This window comes from Mobula birostris, chromosome 4 (assembly GCF_030028105.1).
Source record: "Mobula birostris isolate sMobBir1 chromosome 4, sMobBir1.hap1, whole genome shotgun sequence".
In the NCBI taxonomy this organism is placed as follows: Eukaryota; Metazoa; Chordata; class Chondrichthyes; order Myliobatiformes; family Myliobatidae; genus Mobula; species Mobula birostris.
This window is the reverse complement of record NC_092373.1, coordinates 64,589,945-64,616,786: the sequence shown is the minus strand read 5'-3', so window position 1 is coordinate 64,616,786 and position 26,842 is coordinate 64,589,945. Positions and strand designations below refer to the sequence as shown.

The following is a 26,842-nucleotide window of genomic DNA, read 5'->3' as shown; positions in this document are numbered from 1 at the left end:
ACGCACTCACCATTCTCTGCGTAAAAAGCTTACCCCGATATCTCCTCTGTACCTACGATGTATGTACCTATGATTCACAATTTATGTTGTGAAATTTTCAGTTTTTTTCAAGAGAACTTGTAGCCTCCATAACATTTCACAAAAATCTGCTTATCTTCGACAGGGATAATCAGAGCAGCAGCAATGGACTTCTTTAACAGTGAAGTCACAATGGAAATTGTGAGATATATGGAAGAGGAAGAGCTAACGGGTAAAAAGGAGCATGTTGTTTTTTTGGTTACTCAGAAGCCAATATATTCAAAGAAACTTGGCAAATTGTCTACAATCCCACAGCACTTGGCTGAGACTCACAACCAGAGTGAAAAACAGTTAAATAAAATGGTAGGTTCAAAGTTCTATTGATATTGCAATAACAGCCAATTTAAACTTTGTGAAAGATCCATCTTATGTATCCACCACATAAGAAAGACCAAAGGCATTAAGTTAAACTCTGCTGGAGACTTCACACTTCCCCCATCAAACTCACTACACCCCAATCCTTTGCTTTAAGCACAGCCAAGTCTTGAGATGAATGGTCAACTCCATAATCCTCTTTAATATAAAGAAGGACAATTTTGACACTTGTAACATTGGGAATGTAGTCAGTGGCCAGTTTATTAGCTACAGGAGGCACCCAATAAAGTGTCCCCTGAACCTCTTGATCATGTCTGCATGCTTTTATGCATTGAGTGCCTGATTAGATATTTGCATTATCATGCAAGTGTAAAGGCATACCCACTAAAATGGCCATGAGTGTTGTGTTTAATTGTATAAATATTGCATGGTTGTTTTTACTATAGACTCAAGACAGGTATTGCTTTCCTCTCCACTGTCAGTAAATATCATTTTACATATATTTATGTGTTTATATTCTACCTTGCCACAGAAAACCTCTAGAGAGATAAATATGGCATGAATCCCATCTACAGTATTTCAAATTAAAGATGAACATTTTTAGATATATGATTCACCAGTGATATCATCCTTATAACCTCCTCCAGCCTTGATCTTACTATTCCTCTAATTTGGCTTGCATTTACTCCTCCATTGGTATTCATACTCTCTATCTCTAATTTTCTTTTACCTACTTTAAGACAACATCTACCTATTTAACGATGGATTTAATACATGTTTGTATAACCCAGGCTGCCATTTTCTTCCTTTTTCTTTTCTCTTATTATTCATTCACATATTGTCAATGTTGTCACAGGGCCAGCATTTTATGCTGGATCTATTCAAATACTTGGATTTCAATTCCTCAGAGCGTGATTCAAATTTATTCTACGTTATCAGAAGTCTGGATCTTTGGATGCTTGCCTAATAATGAGGCCATTGTGCTCCCATACTCTTGTGTTTTTACGATGTACATTGCAATTTTTGACAGAAAATATGCTCTAAGTTTACAAAGTTTCTTACAGAGGACAGAGAAATAAATCTAATTGTATCAGGCAATTTGATAACTATTGTCTTTGTTTAAATATATGGTACAAAAAATCAAAATCTAAAAAATGTATGAAGTGATATTCAAGAAGTCCATGTGTTTCAGGAAATAGAAAGAACAATGAACAGAGGCGCAAACAAAACTTGTAACTCTAGAAGCCCTGCCAAGAAAAACCACTGGGATACAATTCGTAGGATCGTCAGATCAGGAGAAGGTAATACTTGTACTGTTGCCCCCGGTAGAAGACTACAAGTGGTGTTAAATCTAACCTGTATACAAACAATTACTTTTCATGTGTTGTAAAGCCTTGTTACAGAAATTGAGGGTGTAATGCTGTAGTAATGTCTGTCAGTTTCATTCATTTATGTTTTGAGTGATTTCTAACTAGCACCAGCAATTTTTAATCATGTATTTGTAATTTCAAATGGTTTTACAGTAAATTATACGGTAGTCTCTTGAATATTGAAGTGTGGAATCAGATGTATTTTTTTCTTCGTAGGAAGACTGTTAAGAGATTTTGAACCAGTTTATCCTGACAAACTATGGATAGAGACAACAACATTTTGTAATTCTTTTCCTTTTCACATTGTCTTCAACCAGGAGGTGGGTTTTCATTCTATTTGTTCTTCTAATCGTTTCTGAGCATCCCTTTGCATGACTATTAAAACATATTTTCCTCTGAGTTGTCACATTTCTTTTCTGAAGACATTGTTGCCTAGAAATTAATTACATCATACAGTTGTTGGGCAGTAGGCCAAGAATGTTTCATTTGAAAGCCCAGTACTTGAAATTTCAGTTGTGCACAGGTCCAGAGCTATTGACAAAATCGTGCACCAAGGAAAATGCTCCTCACCATTGCTGAATATGGAAAGATCTAGCAGGAAGAATGGAGATCATGGTCGAGAGACATCAGCGGTTGAGATAGTCAGGATTCAAGATAGGCATTAGTCCATGATGTTAAGGTTGATGAGAAGGGTAAGGGTTGGGAGATAAATTGCTAGAGGAATTAGGGAAGATGTCAGTTGCCAGGGGTGGGAGGGATTGCTGCTGGATGGGCCACCGTGTATGTGTTTTCACCCTGTGCATTTGGCATCAGGTGTCTGAAAGAGCTGAAATAAAACTGTGGACTTCATTCATTTCACATAAATCTCTACTTACTTTATCTGAACTACATTTAGTTATTTTTTAAAAATGGAATTGCATAATAAGCAATAACAAAGCATTACATGATCCAAGTTTAAAGATGACCTCTTTCCATGTGTAAATGTCATGCAATAATTCACCCGGAATTCTATAATTCTTATGCAAGTTCATGTAGGATCACTTCCTAGCAGCAGCAAAATTAGAAAACCAATTCAACCCTGGAACACCTGGATAGTAGATGCATACATCAAGATACTCTTTATTGATTAAAGCTCAGCACTCATTGCTATCATCCTCTCAAAACTAATCAATAAGCTTCAAGACCTTGGCCTCCGTACCTCCTTGTGCAATTGGATCCTCAATTTCCTCACTTGCAGACTCCAATCAGTTTGGCTTGGCAACATCGTCCCCTCCACAACGTCCATCAGCACAGGCACAAGTCTGTATGCTTTATACTTGACTGTGAGGCTAAGCACAGCTCGACTGTGATATTTAAGTTTGCTGATGACACCACTGCCATTGGCTGAGTCAAAGGTGGCGACAAATCAGCATAAGGGATACAGGAGGGAGATTGAAAATCTGGCTGAGTAGTGCCACAACAACCTCTCACAATGTCAGCAAGACCACGGAGCTGATTATTGAGTTCAGGAGGAGGAAACCAGATGCCCATGAGCCAGTCCTCATTGGGGATCAGAAGTGGAGAGGGTCAGCAACTTTAGATTTCTCGGTGTTATCATTTCAGAAGATTTGACCTGAGCCCAGCAAATAAGTGCAATTACAAAGAAAGCACAGCAGTGCCTCTACTTCCTTAGAAGTTTGCCAAGATTTGGCAGGACATCTAAAACTTTGACAAACTTCTACAAATGTGTGCTGGGGAATATATTGGCTGGTTGCATCATGGCCTGGAATGGTAACACCAATGCCCTTGAATGGAGAATCCTACAAAAAGTAGTGGATATGATCCAGTCTATCACAGGTAAAGTCCTCTGTGACAGGGGCACACTCCTTACACACATGCATTTCACACACACTCAAACATTGCCTTGTTATTCTGCTGTATGCATTTCAATGTCTTAGCTGATCTAGTCTCTTAATGGTTCCTAAAGCGAGCCGATGCACTCGGGTTGGCTTTGTGATACCTTTCCCACCACACACAGTGGAATGTGCAATTTCACTGTAATGGGGATATATAAATGTGTATATTTTGTATATTTTAGTCATGGGGATATGTAAATGTGTATATTTTGTTTGAATACTGTATTTAACATAGATACTTCTGTTTATTTTGTAATGTAATTGTAGCTACATTGTGGGGCGCATCATATTGTAATTCATGTCTTAAGTCAACTTTGTTGGTAATTAAAGGTGGTATGTTCTAGTGTTAAAACAAAAGGAAGCTGATTATCCTCATCAGGGGAGAGAGATGGCAGCTGCCAAGTGTTCAAACTGGACAAGAATAAGAATGGAGCTATTATTGTGTTTTTTGGTAGATATCTTTTTGGTAAATATTAGCAGTTTTCACAATTTTCACTAATTTTTGTAACTTTGATTTTTGACGCATCTGATAAATATCCTTGCACTAAAGTGCTAGGTAACTCCCACCATTTTTCCTTTGGCCATAACCCATGTATCTAACATATGGTGGCAGTGGTGGGATGGCCAGTTGCAAAAGGGTGCATTAACTTGGGGGAGAGTGGAACTGCGGTCCCAAGTCAGGCAAACCCCTGAGGCTAAAAATGAAGCAGATGCCTAGGAGACAGCAGAGATCTCAGAGGAGGAAGAACTTCAGCCCAGGGCCAAGGTCAGGCCAGAAGCAAAAGGGCCTTCCAGTGGCACCAGCTCCACTGGAAGACCCTCCCTGGAAAATCTGTTCTGAGACTTCCCGTCTGCCCAGCAAAGGAGAGATGATATTATGAGAAATGAACTTCAAAGCCTGTGGAAGGGTCTCAAGGTGCCTTCTTATCAAACAGGGTGATGATTTTGGGAACTTTTCCTCAGGTCGTGAGGGTGTGGCCCAGATATGGGAATGGCCAGAGGAGGAGTGGGTCTGCCAGCTAGTGCCACTACGGATGGGTAGAGCTTTCAAAGCCTACGCTGCAATGGATGAAGAGAGGTCCACGACTATCCTGACCTGAAGGAGGTGCTGCTGGCTAAATTTGATACCTCGGCAGAAACCTATCACCAATGCTTCTGTTCCAGTACTCTACCACCGGGGAGTCACCCACTGAGTTGTACCTTCACCTGGGGTGTCTCTACCTTGGATAGATTCAGCCAAAGCAGAAGTCCAAGGAGGAGATTAAAGAGGCCATTATTCTGGAGCAACTGCTGTTGGTTCTTCCTCCAGCCAGCAGGACATGGTTTCGAGAGCATAAGCCAGTGGAAGGACTCACTGTGACTTGCCCTGCAGCACCTCAATGCCCACAAGAGGGCGCCATCTAAACCATCATTCTGAAGCACCAGAAACCCTAGCCCTCCAAGGACTCTCAGGGTAACTCTGCAGAAGTGGGGACTGGGAGAAAAGAGGGCAGAGAACCTTTGGTAGTTGCTCCTAAGATTTTCATTTGCTACCATTGTCAGCAGCCAGGTCATAAATCCTCTGTGTGTCCTCTCATGAAGCCCAAATTTTCAGCTATGTGCAATGTACCAAGAGAGGAAGAACATGATGATGGTGATAATGACTGTAATGATTGTGAGCATGTTAATGGGAAACAAGCAGAATGTGAGGAGAAAGAGCCTATGTTTATAATAGTCAAAGTTAATGGGAAACCGGTCAAAGCTCTTTTAGACTCTGGTAACTCACTGTAATTAAGTAAGAAAAATTATTAACCCTGCCTTTGGTGTTGACTACAACCACCAATGGATAGAAGAGCACAGGTGGATGTTGCATACTTGGATTTCTGCAAGGCATTCAATAAGATGCCGCATAAAAGACTTATGCATAAGATAAAGATGCATAGAGTTGGGTGTAATGTGTTAGCATGGATAGAGGATAGGTTAACCAATAGAAGGCAGAGTTGGAATAAATAGGTGTTTCTTTGTTTGGCAGTCAGTGGTGAGTGGAGTATCACAGGGGTCAGTGCTGGGCCCACAGTTCTTCACAATGTACATTAACAATTTGGAAGAGAGGACCGAGTGTAGTGTATCTAAGTTTGTTGAAGACACTAAATTGAATAGAAAAGTAAATTGTGCAGAGGATGGGGAGATTCTGCACAGACATATAGATAGATTAAGTCATAGTCATAGTCATACTTTATTGATCCCGGGGGAAACTGGTTTTCGTTACAGTTGCACCATAAATAATAGTAATAGAACCATAAATAGTTAAATAGTAATATGTAAATTATGCCAGTAAATTATGAAATAAGTCCAGGACCAGCCTATTGGCTCAGGGTGTCTGACCCTCCAAGGGAGGAGTTGTAAAGTTTGATGGCCACAGGCAGGAATGACTTCCTATGACGCATCGTGTTGCATCTCGGTGGAATGAGTCTCTGGCTGAATGTACTCCTGTGCCCACCCAGTACATTATGTAGTGGATGGGAGACATTGACCAAGATGGCATGCAACTTAGACAGCATCCTCTTTTCAGACACCACTGTGAGAGAGTCCAGTTCCATCCCCACAACATCACTGACCTTACGAATGAGTTTGTTGATTCTGTTGGTGTCTGCTACCCTCAGCCTGCTGCCCCAGCACACAACAGCAAACATGATAGCACTGGCCACCACAGACTCATAGAACATCCTTAGCATCGTCCGGCAGATGTTAAAGGACCTCAGTCTCCTCAGGAAATAGAGACGGCTCTGACCCTTCTTGTAGACAGCCTCAGTGTTCTTAGACCAGTCCAGTTTATTGTCAATTCGTATCCCCAGGTATTTGTAATCCTTCACCATGTCCACACTGACCCCCTGGATGGAATCAGAGGTCACTGGTACCTTAGCTCTCCTCAAGTCTACCACCAGCTCCTTAGCCTTTTTCACATTAAGCTGCAGATAATTCTGCTCACACCATGTGACAAAGTTTCCTACCGTAGCCCTGTACTCAGACTCATCTCCCTTGCTGATGCATCCAACTATGGCAGAGTCATCCAAAAACTTTTGAAGATAACAAGACTCTGTGCAGTAGTTGAAGTCCGAGGTGTAAATGGTGAAGAGAAAGGGAGACAAGACAGTCCCCTGTGGAGCCCCAGTGCTGCTGATCACTCTGTCGGACACACAGTGGATGGGCAAAGGTCTGGCAGATGGAGTACAATATTGGTAAATGCAAGGTCATGCACTTTGGAAGGAAAAATAAAAGATATGATTATTATTTAAATAGTGAAAGATTGTAGCATGCTCTCATGCAGGAAACTTGGGAATGCATGAATCACAAAAGGTTGGTTTGCAGGTGCAGCAGGTTATCAAGTAGTAGTAGAGCTACTAGGACTTGATGTTTCAATCCCTATGATAAGTTGGCACTTTCGATGTTGGCGATAGGCTTGGAGTGGTGACAAGGAGGGAGGGTAGGTACGTCATTGGGGTCATCAGGTGAGCACCCTCCTTCTTTGACATTTCATTGATAAGCCCACGATGTCTCCAGAGGGCTCAACGGTGCTACCTGGTGTCCCAGATACACCCACCTCAGTTCCATACCCTCCTGTCTTCATCTTGCAGCCCAGTTGTTGTCTTTCCTTTTAATCCAAATCCAATTGCTGCTTTCCTCTGCTGCGTTTGACAAGGACTTGATTGCTTCTTGGACGGAGTGACCTCTCACCCCCATCTTCTTCAGTAAACTGGTCGTAGATGTAACAACGAATCCCCTGCATCCCACTTCTACAGGGAAAATCTTGGTCTTCCAGCCATTCTGGGCAGCTTCAGTTGCCAGTACAGAGTACTTGGTCTTTTTCCTCCCATAAGCTTCTTTGACACCATCTTCGCATGGTACTGTCAATTCCTCAACATATGCCAGCTTTGCTTACCTCTTTTGATGTTGTATGGTGCTCTGGAGGTTGGCCTGCTGGTAGAAATCCTGTGATGTGAACATTTCTTGCCGATGTTTGTGGGAGTGCATTTGTGGTGATTCGCCTCTGTTCCAAGATTGATGCCAGCTGTCTGAGAACTTGGTTATGCCGCTAAGTATGCTGCCCCTGGGTGAGGCTCGTGGTACATCCTGTTAAAATGTGCCTTAGTGATCCAGGTGCTTGACAAAGAGAGCAAGCAGGGTCTTCTCCCCACCACTGGTTCAGGTTCTGGAGTGTGGGTAGGAGGTCATAAGTGGCTCTGATGCCAAAAATTAGCCGAGATCCCTCCATCTCCCAGATGTCACGCCAGCTAAGTTTCCTCTTTTCCAGGCTCTCCCAATTAGTCCATTGGCCCTGCTTGGCCATTGAGACGGCCCTGGCATGTCGCTCTGCCTCCTCCTGTCTTCTCAACTCCTCCACCACGCGTCGTCTCTTCTGCACTGATGTTGCCTTGTGCCATTGAGGAGCCTTTGGGACAAGCCCGAGCCCGGCTTTCCCATGTTGGACTTGGCCAGCCACATCCCTGAAGCCAAGAGCAGACTTAGCACTCTGAACGGCTTCAGATGGGTCCACTTCCTTGCCATTGCCACACCGTGGGGGGGGGGGGAACGACTGTTCGAATAACAGTACCTTCAGATTCAGTGAGGGTCATGACCAGCCTTGCTTTGGTGCATTTGAATATTTGAATTCTTCCACAGGACTTGCAATTGGTAATTCCAATTTGCCATTCCCGTACAGTCCAACAGGACTTAAGCATCATGGAAGTCCAAGCCACCGTTTCACATGTGTGCTGATCACTCTTTCGAGCTTTTCAATCTTGTTAATGGCAATTTCATCCACTGTTAAAGGCCACATGAGTCTTGGGAGTATGCTGAACTGGAAGCACCACAGCTTGAGTTTTCCTGGCAGCCGGGTCTTGTTGATGCAAGCTATGTACATGATGGTATCCTTTTTCAGTTGTTTAAACTGTTCGGTGTCCTTGAGCTCAGCATCATACCATCGGCCCAAGCTCTTCACTGGCATTTCTGAAATAGTTGGGACAGATGTTCCGTCAATCTGAGATCTTTTATCCGTGACTTGACCTTTGACAATGGAGATGCTTCTGCACTTGCTGGGCTTGATCTTCAACCTCGCCCATGTGATGTTTTGATGAAGCTTTTCCAGAAGTCTCTTGGTGCAGGGGACAGTTGTCGTCAGTATCGTTATATTGTCCATATAGGCTCATATCAGTGGTAACTGTTGACCAAACTGTAGCCATTTTCCTCTCGCAACCCATTTTGAGGCTCTGATAATGAGCTCCATTGCCGTAGTGAAGGCCAATGGGGAGATGGTGCACCCCGCCATGATGCCTACTTCCAGTGGTTGCCACGCTGTGGTGAAGTCTGATATTGTGAGACAATCTTGCAGGTCCTGGAAGTAGTGTCTTACCAGATTTGCAGGCGCCTGAAAGAATTCAAAAGCAGTCCACAGTAGGGAATGAGGAACTGATCCATAGGCATTGGCCAGGTCGAGGAACAAGACATACAGATCCTTTTAGTTCTTCCTTAGCTATCTGGACTTGATGCCATATGACGCTGGTATGTTCAAGGCATCCCGAGAAGTCTGCTATGCCAGCCCTTTGGATTGACGTATCAATGAAATGGTTTTGTTTCAGATACTTTGTAAGTCTTTGCTCCAACACGCTGAAAAAGATCTTGCCCTCTATGTTCAGAAGGTTTATTTGTGAAACTGTTAAATGGTGGATGAATTATTTTCTTTTGGGATCAGAACTCACCCCACTCTTCTCCAGGCTTTGGAGATAACTTGCTTCTCCCATGCCACCCTCCTGTTTCTTCATAGTCATAAGTCATACTTTATTGATCCCAGGGGAAACTGGTTTTTGTTACAGTTGCACCATAAATAATTAAATAGTAATAAAACCATAAATAGTTAAATAGTAATATGTAAGTTACGCCAGGAAATAAGTCCAGGACCAGCCTATTGGCTCAGGGTGTCTGACCCTCCAAGGGAGGAGTTGTAAAGTTTGATGGCCACAGGCAGGAATGACTTCCTATGACGCTCTGTGCTGCATCTCGGTGGAATGAGTCTCTGGCTGAATGTACTCCTGTGCCCACCCAGTACATTATGTAGTGGATGAGAGACATTGTCCAAGATGGCATGCAACTTGGACAGCATCCTCTTTTCAAACACCACCGTCAGAGAGTCCGGTTCCATCCCCACAACATCACTGGCCTTACGAATGAGTTTGTTGATTCTGTTGGTGTCTGTTACCCTCAGCTTGCTGCCCCAGCACACAACAGTAAACATGGTCGCATTGGCCACCACAGACTCGTAGAACGTCCTCAGCATCGTCCGGCAGATGTTAAAGGACCTCAGTCTCCTCAGGAAATAGAGATGGCTCTGACCCTTCTTGTAGACAGCCTCAGTGATCTTTGACCAGTCCAGTTTATTGTCAATTCGTATCCCCAGGTATTTGTAATCCTCCACCATGTCCAGACTGACCCCCTGGATAGAAACAGGGGTCACCGGTACCTTAGCTCTCCTCTGGTCTACCACCAGCTCCTTAGTCTTTTTCACATTAAGCTGCAGATAATTCTGCTCACACCATGTGACAAAGTTTCCCTCCATAGCCCTGTACTCAGCCTCATCTCCCTTGCTGATGCATCCACCTTGGCAGAGTCATCCGAAAACTTCTGAAGATGACAAGACTCTGTGCAGTAGTTGAAGTCCGAGGTGTAAATGGTGAAGAGAAAGGGAGACAAGACAGGCCCCTGTCGAGTCCCAGTGCTGCTGATCACTCTGACGGACACACAGTGTTGCAAGCACACGTACTGTGGTCTGCCATTCAGGTAATCAAGAATCCATGACAGCAGGAAAGCATCCACCTGCATCGCTGTCAGCTTCTCCCCCAGCAGAGCAGGGCGGATGGTGTTGAACACACTGGAGAAGTCAAAAAACATGACCCTCACAGTGCTGCTGGCTTGTCCAGGTGGGCGTATACTCCTGTCAGCAGGTAGACGATGGCATCCTCAACTCCTAGTCGGGGCTGGTAGGTGAACTGGTGGGGATCTAAGTGTGGCCTGACCATTGGCCGGAGCAGCTCCAGAACAAGTCTCTCCAGGGTCTTCATGATGTGGGAGGTCAATGCCACCGGTCTGTAGTCATTGAGGCCGCTGGGACGCGGCGTTTTCGGCACAGGGACGAGGCAGGACGTCTTCCACAGCACAGGAACCCTCTGGAGCCTCAGGCTCAGGTTGAAGACATGGCAGAGAAATTTCAGAACATCCGGGTGTTCTTGTAGACACAATACGGAACACCGTTAGGGCCTGGCGCTGATGCCGATCTTGCCTTCTTCACTGCCTCTTTCACCTCACTCAGCCTGGGCGGGCTGATGTTAAATTGATGTTGTGAGGGTGAGATTGGTGAAATATCAGCTGGGACAAGTATTGGTTCATCTTTTCGCTTATCAGTGTGGATGATTCTGAGATGTCTTTCAACCTCCTCTTTTGATACTTTCAAGGATCGGCTTTCCTCTTTTGTGAAAATGCCTTCCACATATTTAAAGGGATCTTTGTAGAAATCTGTTCTTCCCTGATTGCTACAGAGAGTAAATTTAAGACAGGGAAGTTTTGCTCAACTGTACAGGGCACTCGCGAGGCCATGCCTGGAATACTGCATGCAATGCTCTCCTCCTTGCTTGAGGAAAGATATACTGGCCCTGGAGGTGGTGCAGAGGAGGTTTATGAGGTTGATTCCGGAGATGAGGGGGTTAGCTTATGAAGAGAGATTGACTCGGCTGGGACTATACTTGCTGAAATTCAGAAGAATGAGAGGGGGTCTTGTAGAAACATAAAAAATTTTAAAGCAATACATAAGGTAGAGGCAGGAAAATTGTTCCCACTGGTAGGTGAGACTAGAACTTGGGGACATAGATCAAGATTCGCAGGAATCAAATTAGGATGGTGATGAGTACAAACAGCTTTTCCCAGAAAACCATGAAACTTTGAAATTTGCTGTCCAGGAAAGAAGTAGAGACTACCTCATTAAACACATGTAAGACAAAATTGGATAGATTTTTGCACAGCAGGAAAATTGAGGGTTAAAGGCAAGCAGGTGGAGCTGAGTTCACAGCCAGTTCAGCCACGATCTGATTGCATGGCAGAACAGGTCTGACGACCTAGAGGGCCGACTTCAGCTCCTGTATCTTACATGAGGAGAATAATTGCCACACAGATTGTGGTTAATATCTGAAATACTGTAACTACCTGATAGTGGTGGAATCATATTCCAGGAAACTTCCAAAGCGCAACTGGACACATGTTGAAAAAGGACTCATTTGTAGGGTTGAGGGAGAAATTTGGTTATGTTCAACAAATTCAACAGTTCTTTCAATGGGCTAGCACAGGTTTTCTACCAAGTATTTTCTTTACAAGATCAATTGTTTTATCATATTCCACTTCTAACAAAATGAGTTGAGAATTTTCATTTTCTGTTAACCAAAATGTATTAAATTTAACTGATTTATCAGTGCTATTAACTTGCATTATCAGTGCATACTTATTATGCAAATTATATGTTGACTTTTGTAATATATTCTGGTTAATACTTTACTTGTCTTTTAAGCTTAGAGTAAAACAAGCAGGGACAAAAATACAGAAGATTGTTCCAGGTCTTGCAACAATGGACATCCAACTTGATGCATACTTCACCATCGTTCACCCAGAAGTAACATTCAAAATTTCAACTATACGGAAATTTATTAATAGCCCATTCCTGTTACGAACGAAACAGGCAATGATGCTAGAATCATGGAAGCATCGTCCAATGCTGGAACTAAGAGGTGTGTGAGAAAAACAAGGAGTAGAAGGTATAAATCTAAAGTTAAATATAGGTTGCAATGTAAGTTTAATGAGAAAAAATATCACTGAATTTACAAGTCACAACTTTTCCCAATATAATTTATTTCTGCTTTCCTATACCTGATCACATGTCTGCGCCTCACCTGCTTTCCTATTTTGACATCCTCATATAATCTCTTCCTGCGTGATGGCTTTTCCTGTATATTGTAATGGGAATTCATCACTATCAATAGGATGAGGTGGAATTTCATTATCCAGAGGGTGGTGAATATGTGGACTTCATTGCCATGGATGACTGTGGAGGCCATGTCATTGGGTATATTTAAAGTGTAGGCTGATAGGTTCTTGATAAGTAAGGGTATTAGAAGTTATGGGGAGAGGCAGAAGAATGGAGTTGAGGGGGATAATAACATAGCTGTTATGGAATGGTGGAGCAGACTCAATGGGCTGAATAGCCTAATTCTACTCCCACGTCTTATGGTCATGTGGGGTTTGGGTATCAACCACCTAACCACCTACCTCCTCTTGATTTTAGTTCCATTCAAGTCAGTGAAAGGGAAACTCTGGGGTGGATATTTTGGGTGGTTGATAAAAAAAAAGTCCTTATTTGATAGTGACCAAAAATAGTTTCCTACTGCTATGTATGGCTTCCCTACATTTTGAACCACACTTTGTGTCAAATCTTTGCATTACCTGTGTCCTAATCTCTGCAACCTTATGCCTCAGAGCATCTGTCTCTCTTTTTACCTTACACATCCATCTCCTACTTTTCCTCTCCAGCCTTGTCATATGCTTTCTTTGCCTGAATTTATGAGAATTTTGAGACATCTCCACTTGTTGCTACTGTGATATAAATACAAGTTGTTAATATGAGCAAATCAAAAATCTTAAAACATTTTAAGTGGCAACCAAAGCAATAAATTCTACAAAGTTCATTGCCAATGCCCAGTTTCAGAATTCTAATTTGATAAGAAATTAGAAGGCTGGGGGATTGCTTTGTTGACAATCTTCACTCTATATATCACAAAGCCAGGATCTCCCAGACACCATCCATTTTAAGTTCACTTCTTACTCCCGCATTGACATGTCAATCTATAACCCCCTCCTCTGCTGCCATGTTGAGCCTAGATGTAGACTGGAGGAGCAACACTTCATATTCCGTCTTAGTGGTCTCCACCTAACGGTTTCACCTAATTGTTTTCTCTAACTTCTGGTAGCTACTCCCTTCTGTTCCCACCCCCACATTTCTTTTCACTTATACCTCTGGCCCCTTAATGCTCTTTTCCCCCTTTCTCTCCCTCATCAGTTGCCCATCACCTGCAACTTCCTCCTTCTCATTTCCCACCCCTTCTTTTTATTCTGTGACCAACTGTTCTCATTTACCAGATTCCTTCTTCTTCAACCCTTTGCCTCTTCCATCAACACTCATCCAGTTTTCTACATCATTCCCTTTCTCCCATCCACCCCCAGCTTTATACTCCCTCCGCCACCTCACGTGGATTCACCTATCACCTGCCAGCTTGTGCTGCTCCCTATTCCCCACCTGCCCTTTTATTCTGGCTTCTGCCCCCCTTCTTTACATCCTGATGTAGGACCTCAGCTCAAACTGTTAACTGTTCATTTCCCTCCACAGATACTGCCTGGCCCATTGAGTTAATCTCATGTAATTTTTCAATTTATGATGATAAGCATTCTAATAAGAACAGATATTTTACTGATACAGAGACATCAGATTGACTGCCCAGTGCCATTGTGACATATTTAAGAACAGGGAGTTCACCAGGCTGATTTTGGAGATGAGAAGGGTTAACCTCTGAGGAAAGATTGATTGCCAATAGTTCTGCAATTCTTTGCCTGATTTTATTCTCCAATGCTACTATTCTGGCATTAACACGTTGTGTAAGCAAGCACTAAAAATACCATGCACAGAATGCTAACATGTCACAATCCTGGATAAATCAAGGTACTGATGTATCTTGTTTTTCATTTGTTTCACGGTATTTGCAGCAAAGGGTGTGTGATGAAAATGTGACCACAGTCCACCACAAGCAGCATTTCATATTGGGAACCTCAAAAGACCAAATGTTAACCAGATTAAGAGCTAGAGCATGGGACTAACTCACAGTCAAGTGAACGTGATTTGGACCATGTTAGTCACATAGTTATGCTTGTACGCCGTAACTTGATCTAATGTGTTCCAGGCTTTGATTATTTTGTTCTGAGCAGCCTTTGAGTCTGCAAATCAACATTTAGCATACTCCACCATTCCTTACAATGCATGAAATAGTTACGTATGACTCTTGTCGTATTGAAAGGCTTCCACTTCCAACAAAACCGAATGGGAGCATATATTTTACAGTCATCTTAATTATTACATCTATACTTTTTCTCACAAAAGGTGCCTTGTAATAGAACATAGAACATAGATTAGTACAGCACAGTAATGGGAGATGCTAACAGAAAATGTTGGAATGGATTTTGCTTTATTCCAACATTTAAGTCGGAGAACAACCTTGTGAGATTATTTACAACGATTGAATTGAATGAATTTATTTCTTACATCCTTCATATACATGAGGAGTAAAAATCTTTATGTTATGTCTCCGTCTGAATATGCAATGTGCAAATTATAGTAATTTGTAATAGTATGTACAGTAAGATATACAACAGATAACTAATGTCACATTTCAGAATGAGACAACATCATTAATGTGGAAATGTAGAGTTATTTCTTTACTTTGAGGTTTGTGATTCTTAAGCATTCATTACTCCACTTTCACATGGGCAAGCATTGAACTAGTCATTTTCCTTAAAGTCATTTTATGTTGCGATGTTTGTACAGTTCTGTTATTTTGTCTGTTTTCTCAAAACGCTTTTAGACTTTCATCATTTGTTCATTTCTGAGACATCTTTGACTTTTACAGGGTAATTATGATTTCAGCTCTGCTTTAATGCAGTGAGAGACCCATTTGGACTTCCTTCCCCAGGTCACAATCCCTGCATATCAAATGTGAGACTGTACAGTCTGATGCAACATATATTATCTCACCAATGACACCAGTAATTAAAACTTCACCACTTTCATTCATTCTGCTGCAGCCCAAGAAACTTGCTGGGCAACCAGAAACATTCCCAATTATACTTAAGCAGGTCTACTTTCGTCAACATTCACTTATCAAGTGAGAAAGTATTATCTTACAGAGCTCATGTACTGTGTTAATGCAAAAAGTGTTAGCTGTTATTAATTAGGTATTCAAACTCAACCCTAATGATTCTAAGCTTTCAGCTTTTAGATTTATATATACCATCTATGTATAGTACCTCTTTATTTTATGTCTTATATAGAAGTTAAACATCATTTAAATCTGAAATACATCTCCATCAGATTCTTGTTTGAAATTTGCAAAGCTTTTCCTCTCAATTTGACAATGGCCAATTCTAAAAGAATCTGTGTTTGGCATTGTACGTAGCCCACAGAATGTCGCTGGCGCCATCTTGATTTGAACTCAAGAAGTTCTAGAAGTTGCACCATTAAGTAGAAAGATTTCTGGAGTTTTTTTACACGTACCACTTTAAAGCACATGTAGAGGAATATACTGGCAATTCTTAAGGAAGTCAGACTGTATGCAATACATTTCAAAAGACAAATAAATCTGAGAGAAATGTACTTAAACCTGGTAAAGCCAAAGATTATTGTGACAGTTACTAAAGTTTAATTATCATGAGGTAATTGAATAAGTACTTCTTACACCGGTTTTAATGTTTTTTTTCAGGTCAAATGGTGTGGATGGAACATTGTCAATGCATGTTGTATCTATGCTCTCCTCTTCTGCGCAATTTACAGGAGCTCGAAGAAAGACATATGCACGTTGCGGATATTGCCTCCCATGATGTGACCAGGGACCTTATTCTCCTGAATCAGCAGAGACTTGCTGAGATGGAATTATCCAACCAACTTGAAAGAAAGAAAGAAGAACTGCGAATCCTCTCCAAGCACCTATCGGAAGAAAAAATGAAAACGGAAGCATTGCTCTATGCAATGCTTCCGAAACATGTGGCTAACCAACTCAAAGAAGGCAAAAAAGTCGAGGCAGGTGAATAGATTTAAAGCAGTTAAAATGAATATTAAAGTAATCTATTGACTCTGGAGAACTAATACACTGTCAAAGTTCAAAAATGGTAATTAGAACATCAGGTAATGAGAATAAATCTCGCCCTTCCCCCCCCCCCCCCCCCCACACACACCCCTTCTTATTCTGGCATCTTCACCCTTCCTTTTCAGTCCTGAGCAAGGGTCTTGGCCCAAAATGTCAATTGTTTATTCATTTCCATAGTTACTGCCTAACCTACTGAGTTCATCCAGCATTTTGTGTGTGTTGCTTTAGATTTCCAGCATCTGCAGACTTTCTCTTGTTTATGATAATAAATGCAGTAGGCTCCAAATACAAGATTAAAAATGGACTCAGGTTTTATTAATAAAACTACTGCATATGAGCTACCTAACCTCTAATGATTATTGACTGGGACTAAAAATGGAAAGCATTATAAAGACAGTTGCCTCATTAAAATATATTCTGTAAATTGAGTAACTACATGTTTGTCAACAGTATTCCTTGTCCATTCTGGTGTAGTTTAAAATGTAAATATGAGAAATTCTGCAGATGCTGGAAATCCAAAGCAACGCACACAAAATGCTGGAGGAATTCAGCAGGTCAATTAGCATCTATGGAAATAAATAGATAGTTGATGTTTTTGGGGTCTTGCCCCAAAAAGTCAACAATCTATTCATTTCCATAGATGCTGCCTGACGTGCTGAGTTCCTCCAGCATTTTGTGTGTGTTGCGTTGTTTAAAATGGGCTGTATGTTCCCAATCATGCATTATAAGTTAAAATTATCCATTTCAAGTGGTGGGAACTCTTCAATCAAATTTTTTAAAAAGCTGTGAAATCAAAACAGAGAATTCTGGAAGTATTTGCCATGATTGGCATCATCAGGGGAGAATAATAGAATCAAAGATTCAACTCAATGACCTTCTGGATATTTCCAGCATTTTCTGATTCTACAAAAACAGGTTGACAACTTCCACAATTATTACGTTATTTATTCAACAATAGGGTTAAATAAATAAGTTATTTATATCGTATGAAATTTCAAATTTCATTAACATGTAAGTTGCTACAGAAGAAGTGTCATTAATTCACACTTACAAGATAGCTATAATTAAGAATATCTATAAATTTGCAAGTACAGTGGATTCTGCTTAATTGGAATACATGAGGACCAGTATATTTTGACGCAACCAAGTGGCTGCCGAATTAGCTAAAGTTTTAGCTAAAAACTTATAAAGAAGACAAACTACCATTTAACTGAGTAATGAATTATGAATTTTAATGAAATACAGAATAAGTTAGAACACTAACAATAATATTACAGTTCTATAAAACTAGTTCTTAACAGCTATCTATGGAGGAATTCATCCACAGTGTACACTGCTGTGTTCTTTTGATTGACCTGTTAACATATCAGTGCGGACACCTGGTGCAGATAATGGACTGCCTTCACATAATGCATTCAAAGTTTGACTCCTCCGTTTTCATTGTAATATTCAAGATGATTATCAAAACCTTCAAATTCTTTGTAGGTGCTAACTTGTTGAAGTAGTGAAATCATTTCATTTTCATTGCCGGCCGTTTCTGACATCTCCAAGCCTGAATGTTTGAAACCACAGCGAGCAGAACAGTTCCAAAATGTTTTACTACTTATTTGTTGCCAGCAGTGACAAAACTCATTATATTTGAACATAAACCCACACAACTGTTGCTACTTAGCTAGCGTCTGACACTATTTAACTGACACACGACAGATGTTATTTGGCGTTTGTCGTGTGCACTTATGTGGCCACTACACACCACACTGTGCTCTAAGCACACGTGCATGTGACTAATGCGAGTTAGGAACTTCAGTAACTTGTGTGGCCACGAAACACCATGTTCTAAGCACATGTGCATGCGACTGATGCTACCTGGAAACTCGACAACTAGTTAGAGACATCTGGCCCAATTAAGTGGCAGAGTGTCCCAAATAAATGAAGCATATACCAGCTATTTTTTTGATTAGATTTTGTTCTTTAATATTTGTCCCAAATAAGCAGCTGCCTCAATTAACCTGAATGACCTGAAAAATTGATAAAAATTGGTGTAAGAAGCACTTATTCAATTACCTCATGAAATTAAACTTTAGTAACTGTCACAGTATTCTTTGGTTTTACCAAGTTGAAGTACATTTCTTTCAGATATACAGTATTTGTCCATTAAAATATATTGCAACTAAGTCTGTCTCTCAATTAACTGTTATAAAGACACATGAGAAAAATATTAAGCAAATGTCTTTTCTTAAGGAATAAATTAAGTAATCTAAGTAAAAAAAAAATAGTTTAAGGAATAATTTCCAAGGGGGCTTAGTTGAAGCAGACAATGTCCCAGGGCAAGTTTCATCCATGGTGCATTTAAAGGCCAGTGTGGTCACTTGACCTGTCCAATGCCATCAGCGAGAAACCGAACCGTCTGAACTTTAACCACCTTGATTAATGCAAATCAATGGTAATCACCTTGATCAATGCAACTTAGTACCTGCTAAATAAAAAAAGTACAAGATGGCTGCACCTTAACTGATCTTATTATATGAATACAATGGCCTCCATCCCCTACTTTATAAAGGTAAGAGTTGGATTGTAAATTGTGAGCAGGATATAAAGTGGCTTCAAGCTGATTTAGAAAAGTAGACTGCAAAAGTAAATATATGACATATGCTGTATGTGTTGGAAAAAATATGAAATGTTGTTGAAAAGGCCATTCCTAGCTAAAATAGTTAGGGGAAAAATATCTTGATAATGCCTTTGCAGAGAAACAGTCAAGCTTCAAGTTTCATGAATGAATAACATAAACATTATTTTCAGGAACTTAGTGAAATTATTACTGATGTTAAGTTTTTTTATTCCACTGTAGGTGAATTCAAAGAGTGCACTATACTGTTCAGTGACGTTGTGGCATTTACTAGTATTTGCGCTCAATGTGAACCAATTCAAATAGTGGTTATGCTCAACACCATGTACCTAAAGTTTGACAGATTAACCACAGTTCATGATGTTTACAAGGTATCACTATTCTTCATTCAATGATTGTAAAGGGAGGCAGTAATATATGTTATTTCTTTAACATTAGGGTTAATGCTGCGCTGTACAAAGTTAAAATTTCATTAACATCTAAATTGCCACATAAGAAAAGATGTCACTAATTCGCAATGACAATAATAGTTTAGTCTCATTAACATATTGCAAGTGCCCTGAAGAGTGCTTTTGCCGGTGCAAGTAGGGGGAGGAGGAGGGTCAATGATTTTGCTACTGCTTGTGTGTGGATACTGGGGGGGGGGGGGTGTAGTTTTGGGGTTCTGACCTTTCTGTCAGTCATTCTTTGTGTTTTTTTCCATTTTCTGGATGTTTGTGAAGAGTAAGAATTTCAGGTTGTATACTGTATACATTCTCTGATATTAAATTGCAACATTGAATATGGTATTAATGAAATATCTTTATTCCAATTTGTAAAGGTAGAGACAGTAGGAGATGCTTACATGGTAGTCGGAGGAGTTCCTGTTCCAGTTTCTTCTCACGCTGAAAGGGTAGCAAATTTTAGCTTGGCAATGATCATAGCAGCTAAAGGTGTAACAAATCCTGTGACTGGAAAACCTATCCAGGTATCTTATTTTAAATATGAATTTTATTAAAAATAAAATGCTTATTGATCAATACACTTCTGCTAAATATTAGATTATACCATAGGGGATACTTTCAATTGATCTTATTAGTTATATGAATACAAATGCCTCTTTTTTTATAAAGATAAGAGTTGGAGTAACAACAGGCCCAGTCTTGGCTGGAGTTGTTGGGGAAAAGATGCCTCGCTATTGCCTTTTTGGAGACACCGTCAACACAGCTTCCAGAATGGAAAGCCATGGAGTGCCAAACAAAATTCACCTCAGTCCCAGTGCTTTCAAGTAAGATATGCAATTCAATATATTTGTAGCATAAACGTAATGATCTGCATAAGAAGTCCTACAGTGTTTTAAAAAAAACAAAAGGATAGCTAGCCTTAAAGCAAATTTCCATTGAAGCGATGAGGATCCTAACTTCAATGAAAAATTGAGATTTAATTTTATTTGGTTTCTGTTTCAGTGCACTCAAAGATAAAAGCTTTGAAATACATGAAAGAGGTGAGATTGATGTTAAAGGGAAAGGGAAGATGTGCACTTATTTCCTCATTAGAAATTTGATGGCATCAGAAAATGAAATCCTGGGAAGGCCGCAAAGGGAATCAGATTCTGGCCAAGACTCTGTCTTGTCCCTGTTTGAATCAAACACAGAAGGTGCCAGTTATAAAGGTATATATTAATTCATATGTCAAAATCTATAAAATATAATATTAACATCCTAAATTAGGGAGGATTGAGGCTTCAGACTTTCAGTTCTCAAGCAAATTAAATATAATCCTGGAAATTTGTAGTTCTGACTGCAAAAATGTCTGTGTTTTCTGTTGATATACTTTGCAATTGACATCAAATGGGCTGTTAAATATATCTGGATGTTGCTGTCAGTACTGTCTCAGTCTTCACTAAGATATTAATTGCAGAATTTGTACAATAGCATAAATTTAGTCCTTTTTCACTCTTCATTGTAAAAAAACAACAATGTTATGCCTTGTTAAATAATGATATACAACTTCATAATTATGGTGATCAGACCCTTAAGCTTAGAAAAGGTATTTTCACACTTTTGAGCTGTTTCTAAGAACTCTTCCAGGAGAAGTACTTTTTAGTCGCCCAGTTTCTAGGATATATGTTTGAATATAAAGTATTGCCTTTTTCAGAAGTGTTTTTCTTTTGGTTAGATGCTAAATGCAGCGAATCCCAGGATCGGCAATCCACAATTATAATGAAATACAACAGTACACCCGAGGATATCCCTGAACACTATTATCCAGCACCAAAACACTTCACAGGTACACTGCAGTTTTTTCAATAATCTATCAACTTGATGGAAAGGCATGACATTTTGAGATTTCTTTGTCATTCACAGGAAGGACACATGACTCAGAAAGTTACGGGAGCTTCCACAGTGTCCATATCACTCAGCAGTCAGGTGATGTGAATCAGATTCCAAAAGATCACAATGAACAAGCAACAGGGAAACGCAATCAGAAGAAAGTGAAGTCAAACTTATGCATTTTACAATAAATGCTCCAAATAGGAACAAAATATTATGACTTTTTAGTTCTCACAAAGTTAGGTGTTGTGCGAAATAATCTAAATTTTCCAAATGTCAAACAAAAAATGGATCATGATACACAAATTCACAGCTAGAGTTTTAACATATTGTGTAATAATGTTAGTTAAATTGCAATTTTTAATGAACGGCACACTCTGACACCGTGTAAATTTTTAAAATGTAATACACAATATTTATGTTTCAAGAATCCAGAGACTGCCATGTATATACAGCCAGATGACAATGCAATTTTAATATTTTTAGAAACTTTAAACAACTTTAACTGAAGACATTATGTAAAATGAACATTCATATTTATGCATCATTAAATTGTTCCAAATTTTAAAGACCGTGTTTTCCCAATTCAACATGACTCCCAGATAGACTGTAATGGTTTCCTCCTTGTTCTACAGCAAGGGTTGATGATCCTGAGCCTGAGGTGGTTTTTATCACTCTTTGAAAGAGTAATCTAATTATTCTCTTACCACTACTCTTTCCACTGAACTCTCAGAGGTTTTGTTTGCTTTTTAAGTATGCAATCTACCTTTGAAAATTTAGTCACATCTGCTTTACGACCGTTAGGCAGTGTGTTAAAGATCATTATTATCTCAGCTTAAAAAATAACATTTCCCTTGTTGACCCATTAATGCGTAGTGTGTTTGACTCACCAGTATTCTGAAAATACATTCATTATTTCAGTTTTGGAAGCAGAAAGTAAGCCTGGTTAAGCAAGTGCCACATTTCATAAAAATGTTGCATATGTTTTTCTAATGCCATTTTCCCAACATACATTTATTAGGACATAATTTTGAATGGTAAATAAAAGGCAAATATATAGTGTAATCACAGAAATTCTCTTCAACTGAATTGAATAATTATATTTTGGGCTTCTTATTCACACTTTACCACAGCTTTAGTAAATTTGAAATTTATATCAGTGACATCACACATAAAGAATTTCCTTAGTACATTGTATACTGAAGATCTACATTTGAACCATGTTAAATCAGTCATGGAAATGCAAGTATCACAGACCCGATAATGATATCTTGACCTTTATGAAAACCATTAGTAAAATAACAGAACAATTTTTTGCAAACATGTTTGTAAAACAGTTCAAATGGAAAGTAAATGACTTAGAAGTCGACCTCCTGAATAGGAGGCAGCTGATCACAACTCTGATACCCTGAACACTGGGAAGAGCCTTGATTTTCAGAATGAGATACAACATCAACTGGCAAAAGGAATGTTACCGATTTCATTTTATACCTGTTGGAAAAAATACCAATACATCTGATTAGGACTCAGAATAGAATAGAACGCTTGTCTTTACTTTGCGATGATAATCTATTTGTGGTTGTCACTGAACAGATGTCAGTGTATATCTAACAGGATATACAAGTCAAAGTTGGATCATAAAATTTAAATGACAAATTTGAAATCAGAAAATTCTAGGTTGGAAATATGAAATAAAAACAGAAAAAGTGGGGAACTTTGTTGAAGGATCTTCAATCTAAAACTTTGCTTCTTTCCAGAGATACTGCCTGTTTGCTGAGTGTTTTTTTAATTAATGGCTGAACATAAATACAGACTTACAGTAGGATTGTGTAAATCCAAGGCAATGGTTGTATTTTTGTATATTTCAAATGGTTGAATTTGCTCCGTATCTTTTCTAACCACTACTGTACACAGTTCATTTAACAATTATACTTTTGCATGTTTATCTATGTTATCATCTGATAAGTGGCAGGTGTTTAAAAGTGCAATAGTGAGAGTTCAGAGTCAGAATTTCACTGCAAGGGTTAGAAGCAAAGATGTTAAGTTTAGGGAACCTTGGTTAACAAAGAATATTAATGGTTTAAAGTCTATAGGGGATTTACGAAAGAACTGACTGCAGTTCTATATCCTATATTCCTTCTTAAGAAATTAGGAGGGCAAAAAAGGACCATAAATTGACCCTGATAAATTGGGTTAAGGAGAATCTGAAAACCATTCATAAGTGTATTAGAAGCAGGATGTTAGCTGAGGAAGAAATGGGTCTCATCAGGAGTGTATGAGTGGAGTCTGGGGATATAAGCAAGGTGCTAAATGAATTGCATTAGTATTCACCAGTGAGAAGGTTGTGGAGGATGAAGCAAGGGTAATGCTGATATTCTGGAACAGTCTATCTAAGGAAGAGGGAAGTATTAGAAATACTGGAGCACTTTAGGGCAGATAATTCTGCAATGCCTTATAGGATCTGTCCCAGGATGCTAAGGGAAGCAAGGGAGAGGAGTGCTGTGCATTGACAGAGGTTTTTTCATCTTCTTTAGCCTGGGATGAGGAATCAGAAGACTGGAGAATAGTTAATACCATATTCAGCAAGGATATGTAAACCACAGGCTGGAGAGCTTTACATCAGTGGTAGGAATGTTGTTGGAGAAGATTCTGAGAGACAGGATGTATGATCACTTGGAAAGACAGAGACTGAATAGAAGACGACAGCATGATTTTGTGCAGGGGGATCTAACTGGAAGTCTTAATAGGTGACATACATCTAGGATGATTTTATTGTAGTATGTATATATAAATTATATAGATTGAATACAGGTGATTCGACAGAGTTGGCAGATGGTACAAAAGATGGTGGAATCGCAGATAACAAAGGTGTTTGTCCAAGGATATAGTGGGGCAGATCAGTGGGACAGAGTGGGAGCAGATGGAATGTAATCCGGACAGGTGTGGCGCATTACTATTTGGCAAGTCAAATCCTCTTAGGCACATAGAGTAAATGGCAGGAACCTTAAGAACAGTGATGTGCAGAGGGATCTTGGGGTGAAATCCATCGCTCAATGAAACTAGTGACACAGGTAGATTAGGTAGTGAAAAAAAAGCATTTTGTATGCTCGGTTTCATAGGTTGATTCAGCCAGGAGTTGGCACGTCATGTTGATTCTCATTTGGAGGACTGTGTACAGTTCTGCTTGCCAGACCACAGCAAGAAAGTGACATTCATGGCGAGAGTGCAGAAGCCTCACCTGGATACTGCCTGGAATGAAGGGCCGCAGTTATAAGGAGAGACTGGATAAACAGGGTTTATCCAGTGGAATGTAGGAAGCTAAATGGTGGCCAGATGAGAGCTTTAACAAATTATGAAGGGCAGAAATAGAATAAATAGCCTTTTTCTCTGGGTAGGAGAATCTAGAACTAGACAACACAGATTTAAGGTGAAAGGAGAGAAACTTAAAGGAGATCCGATGGGTCAGATTTCATGCAGGTGGTGGTGGTTACCTGAAATGAGCCACCTGAAGAGAAGTTACAGGCAGAAGCAATTAAAGCCTTTAAAGTACACTTGCACAGGAGAGGTCTTGGGGCAAAGAGGCATAATATGGGCAAATGGCAATAGTGTGTGTAGGTATCACCAAAAGGGCCTGTTTCCGTGCTGTATATTTCTGTGGTTGTATGTTTGTTGGCATGCTGCAGAAATTTTGAATAAAAATTTGATTTAAAAGAAGAAACATTTGCAAAATGTGAATTAAATGTCACCTACTTTTGCTGCTCCACAGCTACTGACCAAGTTGGTGTGCGTCTGGAGCATTTTCTGCTAGATTTCCAGTTTCAACACACCCACTACAAGACACAACTAACCTCTGCTCTACATCATTATTTGAATGCAAATCTAATTGAAATATTTTATGAAATCATTACATTCTTCTGAACTTTATACACAAAAATTGGTCTAATATGAAGAGTTATTTTTGCAACATTGCTTACATTTTTGATCTAAGGAGCGTAGTCTTTTAATGCTTACTTGCACTTATGTTCGTATTCTTGGAATGGTGCATCTTGAGGATGTTTCTCTTCGGAGCTTCCAGCCGCTGGCAGTTCAGCAAGAATCCCCTGGCCCTTCATGACTTTCATTATTGCGCAAGAGTGAGTAGTTGCAGCCGATTCTGGTCCCTCTTGTTCACTCCTTTGATGACTTTGATTTTGATCTGGAGCTTTATGATATTTATTACCAATTGTGAAGGCACGTAAGGAAGATATGGAGTAGCGTCGCACCGTCATCCTGTTATCTGTAAACGAATATCAGTTATATCCAATGCGTTTCAGGTTGAGAAAACTTCATCAGAACGGGGGAAGGGGAAAAAGGAGTTTATAGTTGATACGAAGGTGGAGAGTAAGGAATTGAGCAGAGGAAATAGATCTGATAAGATGCGACCAAAAGGGGTAATCCAGTAATTAGTGGAACATAATTTTTCTTTGCCAGATTATTTGATGCTGGGACTTGTCCAGCAGACCAGGCTACATTAGTGCAGAGAGAAAAAAAAGAACCAAAATCACAGACTGACATAAGTGGCCATCTATTGCAGGGGTAAAAGGAAAGAGTTACTTGACTTGATAAATTTAAGTTGGTGAACAGTACTAGCTGGAAATTTTTAACATGGAATCTACATATCTCCAAACTGAGGAGTAGCGTAAGTATGAAAAGTTAAGGAGTAGCCGAACATTGAAAATGATAGCGATCACGAGTAAATGCAGAATACAATATTTCCCATTTCCCTTGTTTTGTGTACCTCGGGGTTCTTCTTCCAGTACGGGGACAGAGATATTCCTGCGCAGGTTAGCGTGCGTTAACGCCTCCTCGGATTTTAGCTGCTGGTGCAGAGCTGAAATTGTTGCTTCATCCAACGTTTCTGTTCGTTTACCGTTCTGACTTAACTTCACTCGGAGGGCCTTGTTTTCTGACTCCAGTTTTTTCAAGTCGGAGCGCATTTCTTTGATGACCTGCTTGAGGCGCTTGTTACTTTCCATGGTGCTGAAACCAGACAGTGCAGCAGGCGGCTACACATTGAAACTCGCGTCCCTACGGCTGTGTTGGTACACACAGAGCAATTTTCAATATTCACTCCTCGCCCAACCTATCAATGAATCCAGCTTTACACGCCAGAAGGTCACATTTATCAGCTGGTGATCAATTGGTTCGAGTAAAGAGACACAAAACCTTTTCAATAATTTATTTGCGAATTCAGATGGTTTCAGTTTTCAGTCTGACACTGGTTTGTAAG

At 40.0% G+C, this 26,842-nt stretch overlaps 2 protein-coding genes across 3 annotated transcripts in view; one reads left to right on the top strand and one right to left on the bottom strand.

Moving 5' to 3' along the window:
• The window catches only part of LOC140195928 (guanylate cyclase soluble subunit beta-2-like), a 44,874-nt gene extending 22,573 nt beyond the window's left edge, over window positions 1-22,301 (top strand). For both annotated transcript variants that reach the window (XM_072254604.1, XM_072254603.1), the window contains exons 6-16: window positions 164-381; window positions 1,586-1,694; window positions 1,980-2,083; window positions 12,243-12,459; window positions 16,252-16,572; window positions 19,484-19,632; window positions 20,082-20,228; window positions 20,374-20,528; window positions 20,707-20,912; window positions 21,419-21,529; window positions 21,607-22,301. In XM_072254604.1, the coding sequence (XP_072110705.1) occupies window positions 164-381; window positions 1,586-1,694; window positions 1,980-2,083; window positions 12,243-12,459; window positions 16,252-16,572; window positions 19,484-19,632; window positions 20,082-20,228; window positions 20,374-20,528; window positions 20,707-20,912; window positions 21,419-21,529; window positions 21,607-21,764 (1,895 nt within the window). In that variant the 3' untranslated portion in view covers window positions 21,765-22,301. The remainder of the gene's footprint in view (window positions 1-163; window positions 382-1,585; window positions 1,695-1,979; window positions 2,084-12,242; window positions 12,460-16,251; window positions 16,573-19,483; window positions 19,633-20,081; window positions 20,229-20,373; window positions 20,529-20,706; window positions 20,913-21,418; window positions 21,530-21,606) is intronic.
• Window positions 22,302-22,931: 630 nt separating this feature from the next.
• Window positions 22,932-26,588, bottom strand: LOC140197028 (putative coiled-coil domain-containing protein 195). Its single transcript, XM_072256962.1, has 3 exons — window positions 26,351-26,588; window positions 25,585-25,849; window positions 22,932-23,064 (listed from the first exon to the last, which is right to left on the bottom strand). Exons 1-3 carry the CDS (start codon window positions 26,586-26,588, stop codon window positions 22,932-22,934), a joined length of 636 nt encoding a protein of 211 aa, XP_072113063.1.
• Between the last annotated feature and the right edge of the window lie 254 nt (window positions 26,589-26,842).

What these genes read in the sequence shown, in the direction of transcription:
- LOC140197028 (XM_072256962.1), bottom strand. Translation starts at nt 26,588, where the DNA reads ATGGAAAGTAACAAGCGCCTCAAGCAGGTCATCAAAGAAATGCGCTCC. An exon ending in ACTGGAAGAAGAACCCCGAG is followed by an intron (nt 25,850 to 26,350) that starts GTACACAAAACA and finishes ATTCGTTTACAG; the next exon opens with ATAACAGGATGACGGTGCGA. An exon ending in GAATACGAACATAAGTGCAA is followed by an intron (nt 23,065 to 25,584) that starts GTAAGCATTAAA and finishes TTTTTCCAACAG; the next exon opens with GTATAAAATGAAATCGGTAA.